We start from the raw sequence: 17,237 nt of genomic DNA, 5'->3' as shown, positions 1-17,237 counted from the left end.
GTGCCTAGTGGACACAAAGAATGATTATATGCAGTGTGAATCTTGAAAAGCACCCCACAGATTGGTGGGACTTTGAGTTTTATTGATGTCGGTCAAAAATGAAGGAAAAAGAAATTCTGTTATCTTTAGTCAGTCATGTGCCATGGATCGTAAAAAGGAACGTGAATGACATATTTACCTCAAAAAGTCCCCCAGCGCACTGAGGGGGGAAGTGAAGGAGTTTCTTGTCCCAAACCTTCCTCAGTGGCGGATCGTCACTGATGATCTCACCTAAATGGCAAAGAATGTTCATCCTATACATGAGCAATGATGGTTTTCAAGCATGCTTTCTATTTGATCTTCACACTCTGTTATCTCCAAGCACACGTGAGGAAGTGCCAGTGACACGACTCAAAAGGATTGGTAATGTTGTTTTTGTGTCTGCTGGTTGTGTAAATTCTGTTTAACTGTTTGCTAACACGCTCACGTTACAAGGTGATAATAAGCCAATGCTGGGTTTACGGCTTGTTATTCTGGCCCCTAATTTTTCTAAAGTTGAAGCAAATTTTAGTCGTCAAAAAATAATCTCGTTCAACACTATGCTTTCTATATCCGCTTGTTCCAACTTTATATTCAAGCTATATCATATTTACATTGAGTGAAATATTTAAACCGTAGACTCAGTATGTTTTATGGCGGCACACATCCAATGAAAATATTTCACATGTCGACTTCCAGATACTTTAATACACACACTTCCCATATAGTCTACCATATTTTGTATTTTTGGAAACTTTGGGATCTCCGCTCCACTTGAGTTTCAAATAAATTTCAGTTTATAAGCACCGCATGACTTTGTACTGGCTGACACACCCTCGTCTCAGAGGGGTTGAAGATGTGAAGAAATATGTCTTTGCTTGTTTTTCTACATTGTAGCATTTAGAAAATCTAAAAGTAATCTAGGAGTAAATAGTTTGCCCAAGCCCAGCAGTCCTGTAAAGATCCAAATAAAAAGTACTGTAGGTGTTTAAAGTTACAACATAGCAGGACTCCCTTTAGGCTCATATCTAACTCCAGGAAGTTATTTTGATAGAATTAAACAAACCTATGATGCCATGGGAAAGATGCAAAGTGGCCCACTGTGGAGCACTGTGTTATAAGTGGCTGTTTAGCGTCTGAAGAGGTGGCGGCATGGAGAAGTTTGGCCTCACCTGGCTTCCGTTGCTGAAGGCTGTTTCACTGTGAGTTTAATATCCTTCAGGGTCGAAATGGCGTGAGCACACTTCCTAAAATTGGTGTGGAATTTTAAGAGAAGGCCAAAAAAAACAGGGTGTAAGAGTAAACTAAAGTGTAAATGTGTGTGTGGGAGGATGAAATAGTGCCATTACCTTTTTTTTAGTTTGTTCTAATACAACCCAATGCACAATGTCATCGTGAGCTGTTTTCTTTGTAAAGCTACTATTTCCTACTGAGGAATTGTGGGAGAGACGGGCTGGGATGGTGCTCTGTTAGAAGGGTTTGCATGGGATTTCTTCCCTCTAAAGAACCCATTTCCATGTAGTAGGAGTGTTGAAAGTCTTCACAATTGGTGGTCCTCCAGAAAAAGAGGAAACAAAAATACATGACATTGCCATTTTTAGTGAAGTCTTGTGTTTTGCAATAGAACCGGATGTCTTCCAAAGAACTGATGATTCCAGAAGAAAGAATCTCAGTGGCCAAACTGTGCTTACTGTACTAAGCTGAAGAAGGTAACTTGCAACTGAATATTTCCATTTTTGCGTCAGAATATTTCGCTGTGAATATTGTGTCACTCGCTTCCTGTGACTGAACCTTCATGACTCCTCCTGACTGGAGTTTTATTGAGATGAAACCTGGAGCTGCTTCACTTGTCAAAGTTAGCTTTTAGTTTTCACCGTAGTGAAGCTTTTTGCCTCTTCACAGCCAGATATCCATCTTCTGTTGGCCAGGTGGGCAGAAATGTGACTCCAAATGAATGCTAATGTTGTCCCGTGTCTGCTGGATGCGTCAATAGGCAACTGTTTGCTAACACGTTAGCTATAACTTTATAAGCTGATAATCACCCATTGTTCTGTAACTATAAAGTCTTCTTAAATAATCCCTAACAATGCAGCTGGCTCTAATATTAGCTGTCTGACTTAATGTTGTCTTAAAGTTAAGTTTTCCTTAAATGAAGTAGTGCAGCAAGAGTTTGTTGAACCATTTAGATACACTTTCCAGAAAGTCATTATCCACTTGTGTGGTCATCCGGATGATGAGCCTCAGTTCTTTTACAAACCAAACACTTGCTCGTGCCGCTTTCAAAAGACCTTTAACATTCCTGCGTACAGTTTTCCTCTCCCAGTCGAGTGGCGTGTGGTCTGTCAGCTCATTAGTCAAAGGTGTGCATTGAGCGGGAGAAATGTCACAGAACAGCAGAGAGCCTTTACCGCCATCACTCACCAGGCCTGCAGCCCTATGTGCTTCTACAACTGGCATGCGAGGAGCACCATGGGTGACTTGGTGTCAGCCTGTAAAAAGTAAGAGAAGACGAGCTTTCGGAGCGTCCGTCCAACATAATCAGACTCTGACATCACTTGCCGGAATCAAGCGGACTCACTGCAACCAATTAATCATTTTCTTCCATGCATACACATCCAAGGAGGAGCTAGCTTAATGTCACCACAAGACGCTCTCGTCCTTCTCTGGCTCTTCACAGTGCCGGTGTTCAGCAAAACAGATTCCATGAAACTGGAATGCAATGTATTTTTGCATATGTGGCTGAACGTCTAAACATCAAACATAATTGATTTATGGTGCGTATAAGTGCAAAACATTGGAAAGCTTTTACGCACGGGGTATTTTTAAAGATTTTACCACAGACAGAGCAGGTTATTTTCGCCAGGCCACGCCACGGCAGCTCCAAAGCCACTGGTAATATCCATATTTCCTTCTTTTATCCCTCCGAGGCCAAGCATGGATTACGATCAGTGATTTACAACAGCCACCGGGTCCAGGTCATTTGAGTGTTCTGGCATCTGCCAAAGACAAAACAGCTGAAAGACTAAAAAAAAAAAATGTTTAGTCTGGCAACAAACGGCCTTTAGTTCCTTTCATAAATGATATCTTACGATTCTCAAATTTACTTGGAACAGCATTCAGCCACCCTGTTAGATATGAGTTACTACAATATGTTGCGCATAGAGTTCAATATAGAGCTGACCAGACAGATTTATGGATTATTGTCCGTGCCTAAACGGTTGTTCTAAAATAAAAGATGATCAAAGATGACCTTGCTGGTGACCCCACCTGGTAGTTTATCAGTGACTCGTGTTGTTCTGTCTGTGACTAGTAGCCTCATAGGCCTCTTACTCACACTTTCCACTTCAATTCTCAAGCCGTTATAATTGTTATTCCCCAAAAACATGACTAACACAAGCTCGCTCCCCCTCGGCCCCCCGGGGCATGTTTTAAGATAAGAATGATGCGTTCAAGCAAGGCCTACTTGCCAAATAAAAGTTGTTAATGCACGCTAGTCCTTCATACACACCTTTCTTTTGTGCTAAACGCACATGTTTTTCTCCTGTTTTGAAAACTGTAGCTGCAGGGGACATTACAATGGAGCCTATCCAGATTAATGGTGGCACGGACTTCAAATGTCTGATGAATTAGTCATTGCCAATGATGGTAAATGTCAGGAGAAAGTCTTAACCTGTCTGTTCGATAACACCGACGTGCTGCTTCATATCGCCCTATAAACTGCCCATCCTCAGATGTTGCTCCACTTCAGCGTGCTCGTCCCATGCTGTCATAAACAGAAAGCGGATGAAGCTTTAAAGATGGGGAAAAACACCACATTGGCATGATTTGCTTGTAGTGAATAAAAAAGGTTTATAATTGACCATAAAATACATTCTAAATGATAAATCTCTGCTATAGAAAACATTACGTACTGAGTGTAATGCTCTCATTTTCAATTATTTTATTGAAATATTTAAAAATAAAAATTGGATTTACACTTTGTAATATGCTTGATAGTAATACAAAAAAAAGCAAACAAGTGTTTATCACTGGAATGCAAAGACAAATCCCCTTAACTACAGACTCATATTTTGGGGATTGTCCCACTAATACCTTACCGTTGTCTTTCAAGGAGCTGGTTAAGCCTGAAGCGATGTTAAATACACTGCAGTAATTACTTTTAAATCCTTTCACCTGCCTGCTCAGAGTCATGCCAGCCCATTAGTCATCACTCCACCAATGTGTAAGGTGAAGCTCTCACTCTTGTTTGTGTGATTGTCAACGTTGTCATGGAGTTCTTCCTTCGTTGATGTCCTGACTGTCTGCGTCATTCCTTTTGGATTTGTTTTGACTGTATACCTGTTGCCAGTTTCAAGTCCACTTGACTACTCGTTACATCATATCAGTCCACATTATAGAAACAGTGCTTGAGCATTATCTCTGAATGCGCCCTGTTTTGTTTGAGGTCTGTTTTGTTTGAGATCTGTTTGTAAAAAGACTCGGCCTCAACATGTTCAAGATCGTCTGCTCAGGTGAATAGTCTGACATCTTGGGAAATGTGTTTATTCGCTTTCATGTCGAGAGTTGGAGGAGGAACTGTACACCCATTTTAGGTATGAGAGCGGTGTCACTCTTCTCATCTAACTCTGGGCAAGAAAGTGAATGTGTGTGTTTCCCAACATGTCGAACTATTTTGCTGAACACATTCTATGGAAGTACATAACTCTTTTTTTTTTTCCTGCTGGTATTGCTGTTTTATTTGTTTGCGCAGCACAGCCATGGTTGCTACTCATGCAGTGGCTGGTTTCAAGTGGTGCTTCAATAAACCTAAATCTCTAAACAGACTTCATGGTACTAAGTGTTTTAAATATTAAATAGAAAAGCTTTGGTGGGCTTTGACAGACAGCAATGTAGATTTAACATTATAATGCACATTATTATTTAATATTAAACAGTCTGACACATAGCTGATCGAGTGAGGTTCAGAAATCTTAAACACATGAGGTCATGACTTCCTGTCAGTATCTGGTGTTTTCTCTTGAGCCCATGCAGAAAGGAGGAGAGAAATTCTGCGATTAAACACAAATGAACTCTCCCACTCCCTGACGAGTAAGTGTAAGCGCCCCCAGTTGGAAACTAACGCCAAGGGATACACTCCGAGTAAACACTTGCTATCTGTCTCTGCTGTAGTTTTGGCTCACTTCAGTGGGTATTCATCAGAGCTTGGCAAGTCTCTGCACCGCCAACACGGTCTTGTCAGTTTCACCTCCCACGCTGTGAGCTCACGGTCACGCCCACAGGGAAGTGACCAGTATACACCTGCCTATGATATCTCCAAGGACCTTTCCCATGAAACCAAAGACTCTTAAACCACCTTCATCCCATTTCACAGCCGTGAAGCCATTTTACATTAGAATGACAGTTTGACCAGCGAAGCATCATTACCGCCGTATCACTTCCTGTAGGTTCAGGGTTCACTAAGGTGAGTACTACATGCTGTAAGTCCTCACAGAGATCATAAAAAGTTCCTGTGGTGTGTGTATACACCGGCTGAAGAACAGGTATCCAGATGTTGTGTGTCATGCTAGTCACAGGTCATTACACCAAACATATTTTAAGCAGGCCCTCTAATATTATTTCACAGAAGGAATGCACCTCTGTGCTTTCCTGTTTTTCAGAACACTCCCTCTCTTTCTTCAGCTTTCATCTGCATCCACAAGTCTGCATGCTGGCTTGATCCTAAGAGTAAGAATGCATCTTTGGTAACGGGTGAAGTGAGACCAGTCTGTCATGAGGATTGGTCTGGGAAAGAAGAGGGAGAGAAAGAGGGCACAGGTTAAATGCTCAGCCATAAACAATGTCATGATTTGGAAGGAATCTGAGTTTTAATTTGAGTTCATAACAATTACAAAGATGCTAATTAATACAGTCTTAATGATCAAAAGGTATGGACAGTGGTGAAAAGCGACTTTGTACATTCACAACTAACTTTTCCACTCATTTGGATTGTCTCACTCTTATTCAAGTCTACTTTGGTACTATGCTTGGTGCGAACACACATGTGTCATGCATTCCTTGAACTATTTTTACACTTTATAGACATAAAGGAACCTCTAAACCCAGTACACATTCATTACTCAATGAGTCCCCTGGCGGCCAGACTAGGAATAGCTAAATGAGAAGCACACCATAAACCAGTAGCTAAAAAGCCTTCTGTATGTCATAAATATGAGCTGGAATGAATACATGACTGAAGGTTATGGAATATAATTTAATGTTTTATATGACTTTTAAATCCCTTCATAACTAATCTACCAAATTCATCAGCCTAGTTATTTTGGATCAGTAAAATAAATCAATTTCTTATTCATTTTCTGTTGAAAAATGACAGCTTCATAAAGTTAAGACTATTTGACGAATCATTCAACTTTAATTTGACCGGAAATGACCATATCTTGGCGCCAGTGCGTGTATGAAATAGTTGTCCGGTGATGGAAATTTTGCTCAGGAATGCGTTTTTCCTCCTCTGTGTGCGTCGCGGATGTTTCTGTGACTGGCTGTGAGGTAAGAAAACAAGTCCGTCCCTCTTTCCTGCAGCCGTCCCATTGGTGCAGGCAGGACGTCAGGAATGTCCTCTAACTGTTTAAATAGCACTTGTATCGGTAGGATAAGTCAGTAGAATAAGTCTAAGCACCGGAATATATCCCGGACAGGAGTTCAGAGAGACTTTTTACCCAAAACTAATGAGCTTCGACAAGTTCTAAAGGAAGAGAAACGGGATACAAAATCGGACAAGTGAGGACTTTTTTTTCTGATCTATTTTCAGAGGGGATTTTCTTTTTAAAGGTTTGTAGACAATTTTAACTATTACATTTTTTTTTTATTAATGCCGAAATGTCGCCTAGATGTCCCGTAACGGCGTGTTTGTTATTCTTGGTTGCATCAGGGACCACTTGAGGTTTCGACATGATGCTGTGTGGCATCTTTTTGCTGTTGATGCTTTGGAGCTGTGAAGGAGCAAGATTGGCAGGTGAGAACGGAAAACGTCTGTTTTATTTTATTTTTACCTGTAAAATCTTTAGAAGTAGTTCCATATTTAAAGTAATCATTCATGCAGGGACTTTAACTGTGATACTTACACGCTATATTATTTTTGTAATAGGATTCTATTATAATAAAGTTTCTTATAATTTGTTTCTGTTGTTAATACTAAATATATTATGTATATATTTTTGGGTGGGGGTTTAATACATTTTCATGCACACTGTAAATATGAGAGAAAAACAACAACTGAACTTTTAATTTCTTTGACCGCAGAGAGTCGGGACGACAACAGTGTGTATGACTTATTTGATCTGGCCCGGGTGAACAAGAGACACAACGGAGTGAGTTTGGTCAAAGGTGCAGATCCCTACAGCCCCGCATACAAGGTCCTCAACGCAGACCTGATCCCCGCACTCCCCGACAACCATCTCAGGGACCTCCTCGACTCCATCCAGGCTGAGAGGGGCTTCCTCCTCCTGGTCAACCTGAAGCAGTTCAAGAAAACCAGGGGCAGCATTTTGACCATCGAGAAGAATGACGGCTCCGGACCCGTTTTCGAGATCATCTCCAACGGGAAGGCGAACACTCTGGATGTGGTCTACTCCACCATGAACCAGCAGCAGCTCGTGTCCATCGAGGATGCTGATTTGGCCACTGGACACTGGAAGAACATCACACTGTTCGTTCAGGATGACCGGGTGCAGCTTTTTGTCGGCTGTGAGGAGATCAATGTATCAGAGATGGATTTGCCAATCTCCAAAGTGCTGTACCAGGAGGTGGCAGATGTTGCCCGGCTCAGGATTGGAAAGGGAGCTGTAAGGGACAAATTCATGGTAAGTTCCAGTGTTTTGGCTCACCCAATTACTAATGATGAAAAATAATATTTAGTCACGTAAGATAGAATCTGAATCCCATAGAAACGTGTCTCTTAACTGGAATTTATTGTCCTTCAGGGAGTGCTTCAAAATGTGCGCTTTGTCTTTGGGACCACTCTTGATGCTATACTGAGAAATAAGGGATGCCAGAGTGGAGGTAAGTCTGAAAAATAGATCATCTGCCGTTAAACGCCACATTGTGCTCCAGTGGACAGAAATGAATGTGTCTACTCTCCTCCCTGCAGCTACCTTAACTGATGTCATGACCCTGGACAACCCAGTCAATGGCTCCAGCCCGGCCATTAGGACTGATTACACTGGCCACAAAGCCAAAGGTGAGCCCTCTCCTCCCCAAAGTGCTTCTCTGTTCCTCTCATCGGTTTTAAGCTCTAAGAGGTGAAGTAATTTATTGGTCCCTTCTTTCTTGCATACAGAAGTGCAGTCTGTCTGCGGTTTCTCCTGTGAGGACATCGCCGGCATGTTTAAGGAGCTCAAGGGACTCGGCGTTGTCGTTAAACAGCTGTCGTATGAGCTCCGCAAAGTGGTAAGCTCCAAGGGCCATCAGGGTCTGCTCTTTGTCATTATTCACTCCCTCTTTTCCTCCCGTCTCCGTCTTTCCCTCCACTTCCAGTTAACGCGTTCCCAGTGCGTAGCCACTTGTCGCTGTAATGGCAGTGCCTGGCCAAGTCCTTAATGAGACCCATGTGAATACACAAATATGTTTGGCTGTCGGTTGCATTTGCACTGCTTCGCTAGAGCCAAGCAATGTCTTAATCACGGTGTCGGTCAGTGATTCATTTGTATTGGAACTTTGGCAAAGTGAAAGTTTTCCGTGTCCTATCCTAAGCAACTCTCTCTCTCTCCTTTCCCTCCAGTCTGAGGACAGCACACTGCTGAAAGAGCAAATGAACATCCACAGTGGAATTTGCATCCACAACGGCATTGTGCACAAGGACAAAGATGAATGGACCGTGGATAGCTGCACCGAGTGCACCTGCCAGGTGAGTGTCATGTCACACCTGCTGGAATGCAACCTTTAAACAAGCCAGCTGAGGAAAGACGCCGCCGTGTTTCCTGTATCCCTGCTGTAATGAAGTGATAATAGTGTTTATGTTAGCACCCCCCTTTATAACCGCATCTCTTCTGTCTGAAAGCCATCAACACTTCTTCTCAACTAGCAACAAAGCCACATGGGGGCTTTTTTTCCCCACCAGCAACCTCTAGTGAAGGTTGCTCATGTATTTTGTAATTAGTTAGGTGTTAGTGCGAGAGTGTTGGTGAGGATTATGTTTTCTATCAACACAGCAGGAGTGTCATGTCACTGATAAAGCAATTAGGCTTGGAACAGCACCAGCTCTGGAGCCAGTCAACCAGTCAACTCACTCATTATTCTTGTACTAATTCAACTGTTCCTCTATTCAGAACTCTGCTACCGTGTGTCGCAAAATCTCCTGCCCTCTGATCCCATGTGCTAACGCCACCGTGCCAGATGGAGAGTGCTGCCCTCGCTGTGGAACACGTAAGCTTCCTTTTAAATCTGCTCGTTACTTTCATCGGATTGTCTTTGTTTCCTTCTGGATATCTCTTCCCCGAGGTAATTTTTTGTTTCCCCCCCCCCCCACACCCGTGCAGTGAGTGACTACGCAGAGGATGGTTGGTCCCCCTGGTCTGACTGGACCCATTGTTCGGTGACTTGTGGTCGGGGCATCCAGCAGCGCGGACGCTCCTGCGACCGCATCAACAGCAACTGTGAGGGCACCTCTGTCCAGACCCGTGACTGCTACCCCCAGGAATGTGACAAACGCTGTAAGTCGCTCAGCATTTTTTAACACAGCCATTGTGATGATAAATATTCTCTGTTTGAGAGCATGATTAATTAATTTCGAATGCGTTGCTCACAGTCAAACAGGACGGCGGTTGGAGCCACTGGTCTCCCTGGTCTTCGTGCTCTGTGACCTGCGGTGAGGGTGTCATCACCAGGATACGCCTCTGCAACTCCCCCACACCGCAGATGGGTGGCAGGGACTGCCAGGGAGAAGGACGTCAAACTGAAATCTGCCAAAAGTCACCCTGTCCTAGTGAGTTGAATTTCAGTAGCAAAGTATAAACAATATGTCAGAGTGTCTGAATTCAAGGGAACAAACTGAATGTTGTTTTCTTGATACTTTTTAGTCAATGGAGGTTGGGGACCTTGGTCACCATGGGACACCTGCACTGTCACCTGTGGTGGAGGAGTCCAGACCCGCAAACATCTCTGCTCCGACCCTGTCCCCAAATATGGAGGAAAGGATTGTGTCGGTGATGCTTCTGTGTCTCAAGTGTGCAACAAACACGACTGCCCTATTGGTAAGCATTTAAGATTTAACAAAAATTATAGAAATAACTAATTCTCAACAGATTACCCTTTTTAAAATGTCAATTATTTTTTTCTACAGATGGTTGTCTCTCCAGCCCATGCTTCCCTGGAGCAAAGTGCAACAGCTTCCCCGATGGCTCTTTCAGGTGTGGCAGGTGTCCACTTGGCTACTCTGGGAACGGCATCGCCTGCAAAGACATTGATGAATGTAAAGAGGTCCCCGATGCTTGCCACACACATAACGGAGTCCATCGCTGTGAGAACACTGAGCCCGGTTACAACTGTCTGCCCTGCCCTGCACGTTTCTCCGGTCCTCAGCCCTTTGGAAGAGGAGTGGAACAGGCGACTGCTAAAAAACAGGTTTGAGTTGTTACTTGCTCACTGTGCGTGTGGCTAGTACACTAGCTGCTTGCATTTATTTTAATTCTGAGTCATTTTTTTTAGGTTTGCAAACCCCGTAACCCTTGCCAGGATGGGAACCACGACTGCCATAGGAATGCAAACTGCATGTACTTGGGCGTCTTCTCCGAGTCCATGTTCCGCTGCGAGTGCAAGCCAGGGTATGCTGGGAATGGCCGTATTTGCGGAGAGGACAGCGATCTGGACGGATGGCCCAACACTGACCTGCGTTGTGTGGAGAACGCCACCTACCACTGCAAGAAGGTAGCCAGACCCCACATGGACATGCATAAATAGAAAAGGCCATTATTACCCATCTGCACTCTATTATTGTGATGATTGCCTCCTTAACCGCTCCTTTGTCCCTTTACAGGATAACTGCCCCAACCTTCCCAACTCTGGCCAGGAAGATCATGACAAAGATGGCCTGGGTGATGAATGTGATCATGATGATGACAATGATGGCATCCCCGATGATAGGGTGAGTCATCACAGCAGTTTATTTTAGCCCCAAAGTGTGCTTTCCTCAGAGACCAAACATAGCAATCAGCAGCAGCCATCCTTCCTTTGGGCAGTAGGAATGTAAAGTCTCTATGTTTTTGTGCTTTCACCAGAGAGTGGAAAACATGTAGCATAGGATGAAGCCAGAACTGAGAACTATATGACTTGTTGCCCAGAATTATTAGTGTGGATTTGGAAAGTTGGGCAAGAAAAATGCTGTGGTAAAAATTACCAGCTCGCTTGCAGTGGAATATCCCATTCCAGCCAAACTTAGAGAAAACACAAGCAGAGTTTTGTTCCTATAGATATAGTTTATTTGAGTAATGATCCATTTTAGTAATATAGTTGTGCTTTTGATATTTCTCTTTAAAATTAGGATAACTGCCCAAGAGTGTACAACCCTGCCCAGTATGACGCAGACAGAGATGATGTTGGCGACAGCTGTGACAACTGTGTGTTCGAGGCCAACTCTGACCAAACAGACACTGACAACAATGGCGAGGGTGATGCCTGTGCTGTTGACATTGATGGTGATGGTAAGTGTTTTTTTTTTTTACCATATTCCATCCAAGTTATCTTTAAAGCCTTTCCTTAGTCTTAAAAAAACATTTGCACAGTCCTGTAGGCTAAAATAAGTATGTTTTATACTCAACAGGCATTCTGAACGAGAACGACAACTGCCCATATGTTTACAACGTGGACCAGAGAGATACCGACAGGGACGGGGTGGGAGATCATTGTGACAACTGCCCTCTGGAGCACAACCCCGATCAGGTAACGGACGATCTCATCTGACAAGCCATGCTGACTAACATAGATCGATGTGTAACTATGTAGAAGTTCCTGCTTTAATGGCAGAGAGTAGTTTGACGGCTTTGAGGGAAAACAGTGCAATGCCCCCTCTCTCTATTCATCCAGCTTTGGAACAAATATGAATGTGTAATTTTGCTGAGGTGCAAGGGCACTGGAAACTTGTCTGAAAGGACATTGCTTGCATACCTGAAAACAAGGGGCTACATTTAAATCAGTAGCACCTCTCACATTGAGGAACAGTGAAGGGAGTTATTTGAAGTGAGGACAAGAGTCTTATAGTGCGAGTGGGAAATCTCATCATAAAGGAATTCTGTTCTCCTGCAGTTCGACTCTGACTCAGATCTCATAGGAGACAAGTGCGACAACAACCAGGACATTGACGAGGACGGTCATCAGAACAACTTGGACAACTGCCCGTACATACCCAACGCCAACCAGGCAGACCACGACAAGGATGGCAAGGGTGACGCCTGCGACCATGACGATGACAACGACGGCATTCCTGATGACAAGGACAACTGCAGGCTGGCGTTTAACCCTGATCAGCTGGACTCTGATGGTGAGTCAGTCTTTCAACGTTGTGGTCTTTTGAAACATTTGTGACATCTACCTGATGAATAGTGCCTTAGTTAATTTGGTTTAGTTTTGTTGCTCCTTTTCCATCTTTGTGATTTCCATATTCCATGTTGTCCTCTCAGGCGATGGCCGTGGTGATGTGTGCAAAGACGATTTTGACCAGGACAGTGTTCTGGACATCCATGACGTGTGCCCGGAGAACTTTGCCATCAGTGAAACAGACTTCCGCAGATTCCAAATGGTTCCTCTGGACCCCAAGGGCACCTCACAGATTGACCCCAACTGGGTGGTCCGGCATCAGGGCAAGGAGTTGGTGCAGACTGTCAACTGCGATCCTGGCATTGCTGTTGGTACGTAATACACAGACAGACATCTCGCTGCAAGGACATAAAGTGGTAGCGAACCGCTTCTAAACCATCTCTTTTATAAATTCAGGTTACGATGAGTTCAGCGCAGTGGATTTCAGTGGAACGTTCTTCGTCAACACGGACAGAGATGACGACTACGCTGGTTTCGTATTTGGCTACCAGTCCAGCTCACGCTTCTACACAGTGATGTGGAAACAGATCACACAGACCTACTGGTCGCACACACCCACAAGAGCTCAAGGCTACTCGGGCCTGTCAATTAAAATGGTCAACTCCACCACTGGGCCCGGTGAGCATTTGAGGAATGCCCTGTGGCACACCGGAGACACCGCTGGACAGGTGAGAGTAGATTCATTGGCTCAGGGTTGGAGACATCATTCAACATATTGTTTGAACACTTTTCTCATTCTAACCATTGCGATTTTTCCTTTTCAGGTTCGCACTCTGTGGCACGACCCCAAGAACATCGGCTGGAAGGACTTCACTGCCTACAGATGGCATCTGACCCACAGACCCAAGACTGGACTTATTAGGTGAGTTCCAAACCTCAGAAGCATGCCTTTTCATTCAATTATCAAAATCTGCATAATTGATATCATAGCGGCAATGAGCTCATGTGATCACATCTTCTTTTTTAGAGTGGTCATGTATGAAGGCAAGAGAATCATGGCTGATTCTGGAAACATCTACGACACGACATACGCTGGTGGGCGGCTAGGCTTGTACGTCTTCTCTCAGGAGATGGTTTACTTCTCAGACCTCAAATACGAATGCAAAGGTAAGCACGAAACGATTATTTGATATTTCAAAAAATAATGGTTCCATCACCTTAGACTTTATTTGTAACGTGTTTTCTCTCTATAATTACTTTCAGATACATAATTGGACCACGGAGCCTTCTAGCAGAATGTCCGTCAGTATGAATATGTAACACGAGACCTGGATAGATATCTTTTTAACTTTTTTTCTTTTGAGAACTGCACATTGGAGGAATGACGAGCAAGTGAGTTAATGTGAGGTAAACTGACCTCAGGACATTAAGCCAAATGAAAGTTCAATGATGATTCTGCAACAAACTCAAATTGTGAGCGCAGCTCTGCTCAGAAGAAATTGGCCCTCTCACTTTGTTGCTCTGATCTGCATTGAAGGGGGGAGCCCACATTTTATTGCTTTGCACACCTGAACTGTTGGCGGTATTCTTCTGTGGACGAGGGACCAAAGGGAAGAGTTTTTCCATGTTTTTAAATATTATTTCTGAGCATTAATAGACATCTACTGTGGACTGGTCAGTATGAAGAAAGCAATAGGAGAACTTTCGTAGGCTGGGGTAAATATACCCCTTGAAGGAACTGTTGAGGGACCATGGACAGTATGGACTGACTGTTACTATCAAAGAGAGTGAATGTTGTTTGTGTGTTTGTGCATGTGTGCCACCCAACAAGCATAGTTATGAAGACAACCGCATCATTATTTTTCATTTAGATTTCTTTAAAGACCCCATCTCCACACAGACCTGCAGACATGAGGTCTTGTATTTAGCCAAGGCTTAGGGCTGGCCCAAAACATTCAAACGTCTTCTCAGGAAAGAGCACTAGAAGAAATGAGGAGAGCACAAAATTTAGGACAGCACAGGGCCCCGAAGCAGGTGCACTTAACACTGCTTTGGAACGGTAATTATTAGCAAATATTATGTTCATACCTCTAATCTTTACTGAATGTGTCAAGGGATGTAAACAGCGAAGGCCAGTCTATTTCCCATCTCGAGTAAACCATTGTAAGTATGGCTGTTTGTATGTACTTATTCATCATAGAGGCTTTAATTCTCACTCATCTCTGCATCTTGAAATATTGGTCCCGACCTATTCCAATTTAGTGAAATCAATATGCGCTAATGGCAAAATAAAGCATTACATTTGACCATAAAAGTAAAAGGTCACTTACAGTATCTCTAAATATCCGTACAGTGTGCATGACTGGTGTGCCTGAGCTTTTTGTGTATAGGCCTACATTTCTGACGAGGGAAAATCAAAGGAAACCCTTTATGTACAAATATTACCTCATTAATTATTTTTGTTTTGAGGCCAGCAATGCACAAGAATCACATGTCTTAGCATCAGAGTATAAATTGGTTGGCTTCTTTTTTTTTCTTTTTTTTTTTTTAAGCAAGACTTTAGTATAATTTTGATGCTGTATATAAGATATTTTTGTAGAAGCCCAAACAGGAACGTAAACGATTAAAGAAATGTTATCTGGACTATGTTGTGCTATATGTATTTCCTGTGCATTTGTTTTGATAAATTATTATGTTTGTTTTATGTTGAGGTTATTTCATTTGTGTAGATATATGCTATTTAAATAATTTATCTAGAAGCGTAGCCTCATATGGAAGCGTTTCTGTCTGTATAAACTTATTTGCACACTGACATGAGGATGTCTTTGTTATTTTGGTTTTTGTATGTCTTTTTTAATTATTAGTGAAGCTTTTCTATAAACTTTGTACTATAGTTTCTACCCAAAGTGCTGTTTATACTCCTACCCGGTATTTTGTAATGTCAAGTGAACAATAAACACTTTGAAAAAGTATCTTGGTCGGTTGGTGTCTTTTTGGGCAAACAAACAGTTGAATAGTCTCAAGACTTATTTCTCAATGAGTTTTGGACGTCATATCTACTCTGATTGAGGCCCTCGCCCTAGAAAAGCAAAAGGAGCCGAGCCATGCTGGAATCCATTAGTTGAGTCTGAAGTCTTGGAAAAAGGGAGTATCCTTGGGAGTCAACAGCAGGAAAACTCAACATGAAGTATAACCCACTTACACAGCTCGTCCATACAGATATTCACACACATTACAAAGGCATCACCTTACTTACCCCTTCAAACTACAAAAACTCCACGTGAGATTTAGACATATTTTGCACTGTAGAGTAATAAATTCACTCTCCTTTGGGATGTAAACTTATGGCTGTGGTCCACTCTTGCCAGCAAGACTGTGCATTGAAATTCCACAGTTTGTCATTAAAGTGTCTCAATAAAACTTATTTCAAGGTAGATGAGGTATCCGTGGACTTGGTCTGCCGCTCGTTGACTAGTATGCTTAAAGACCCTGCACCAGTTTATCACCAGCAAGCAGAATTTCCGACTGCTAATTTAGATGTTTCACAGGGCCTGAAAGAGCTGCAATCGAAGACAACAGTGAGGGTCGAGCCAGAAAGCCCAGACAGTCTCAGTATGCCGCAGGTCTCTTTACATTAGAAGTGACCTCATTCTTACCACATGGAGCTCACTGTGTTTCCATTACCGCAAATGAGCGGCATATCTTCCCTACTGAAGATATATTGTGTCAACATCACAAATGCTGTTTGTAAAACAGACGGAAATGATACATATGCTGCATGTGAATCTTATGAACTGATTACAAATGACACAAGTCGTTAGTCTAGTGTTTGTGTGTGCTATGTTGGACCTGGTCTGATATCCGGGCAGATAATACTGCAGGTTTCATTGATAGTAGGGCTCTCGTTTGACCTTGGAGGCTCACCTGGCCGGCGTGTTTTCAGCCCAGAGGAATGTGAGATAATTCCTGCCGTTTAGAGGGGGTCAGAATGTGTGGGTGAGCTGAAGAGTGAGGCGAACAGGCCCGCAAGTGTCCAGTGCCGGGAGAGAGGAAAGGCAGGACCTCTGGGCCGAGATCAGCCAGGTGCATACTTGCTACTCACAAGGAGCAAATAGGAACCGTGTCAACAGCTCGCTAATCTCCCTAAACAAACCAAAAGTCATCATTCTCAAAGCTGGCCATCTTTTGTTAGTTGTTTTTTAATGAAAATTAGGCTGGAAAGAGGGGACACAGGGTCCAGTTTCAGAAGATCCTACTAATCTGACCCACTCTGAAGCAGATCACCTATAGAGGCAGGAATGACAGGAATGCTAAAGTGGATCTGATTTTCACTCTTGTGGAACACACTTCATCCCTGTGTCCTCATTAACAGCCACACATTACTAACGGAGACATACTATATTTTATAGGACTTAAAGTAAACACAATATAGTGTTCAGAATTCAGAAACTACGAACCAGCTGCTATCAGCTGAGTGTTTATGTGAGCAGTAGAACATTCTGCGGTCACCGTACCCGGTTATTACAGTTAATGGCTGTAATTTTCTGTTCTCAGCTATGATACTTAGGTTAATACAAACCTGGGGAATAATTTCCCCACTGTGGGACTAATAAAGGAATGTTTCTTTCTTTCTTTCTTTCTTTCTTTCAAAGGGTGGCCCTGCTGCTCTGTTTCCTCATGCAGGGCCATAAACACAA

General features: G+C 43.0%; 1 protein-coding gene across 2 annotated transcripts; it reads left to right on the top strand.

Annotated features, from left to right (window-relative positions):
* Positions 1-6,496: 6,496 nt before the first annotated feature.
* On the top strand, positions 6,497-13,849 carry thbs1a (thrombospondin 1a). 2 transcript variants are annotated; one of them, XM_076107858.1, is made up of 20 exons: positions 6,497-7,027; positions 7,315-7,874; positions 7,995-8,067; positions 8,162-8,251; positions 8,351-8,460; positions 8,792-8,917; positions 9,339-9,435; positions 9,549-9,722; positions 9,818-9,994; positions 10,089-10,262; positions 10,352-10,632; positions 10,717-10,935; positions 11,045-11,152; positions 11,549-11,708; positions 11,828-11,946; positions 12,310-12,544; positions 12,684-12,911; positions 12,997-13,268; positions 13,365-13,462; positions 13,568-13,849. In XM_076107858.1, exons 1-20 carry the CDS (start codon positions 6,964-6,966, stop codon positions 13,728-13,730), a joined length of 3,528 nt encoding a protein of 1,175 aa, XP_075963973.1. In that variant the 5' UTR covers positions 6,497-6,963; the 3' UTR covers positions 13,731-13,849. The 2 variants fall into 2 exon arrangements, with proteins under 2 accessions (XP_075963973.1, XP_075963972.1); XM_076107857.1 differs by having other exon boundaries at positions 6,497-7,874.
* Positions 13,850-17,237: the final 3,388 nt, after the last annotated feature.

Source organism: Anarhichas minor, unplaced genomic scaffold (assembly GCF_050575085.1).
Source record: "Anarhichas minor isolate MPS153535 unplaced genomic scaffold, ASM5057508v1 ptg000040l, whole genome shotgun sequence".
Taxonomy (NCBI): Eukaryota; Metazoa; Chordata; class Actinopteri; order Perciformes; family Anarhichadidae; genus Anarhichas; species Anarhichas minor.
This window is presented reverse-complemented; position numbering and strand designations above follow the sequence as displayed.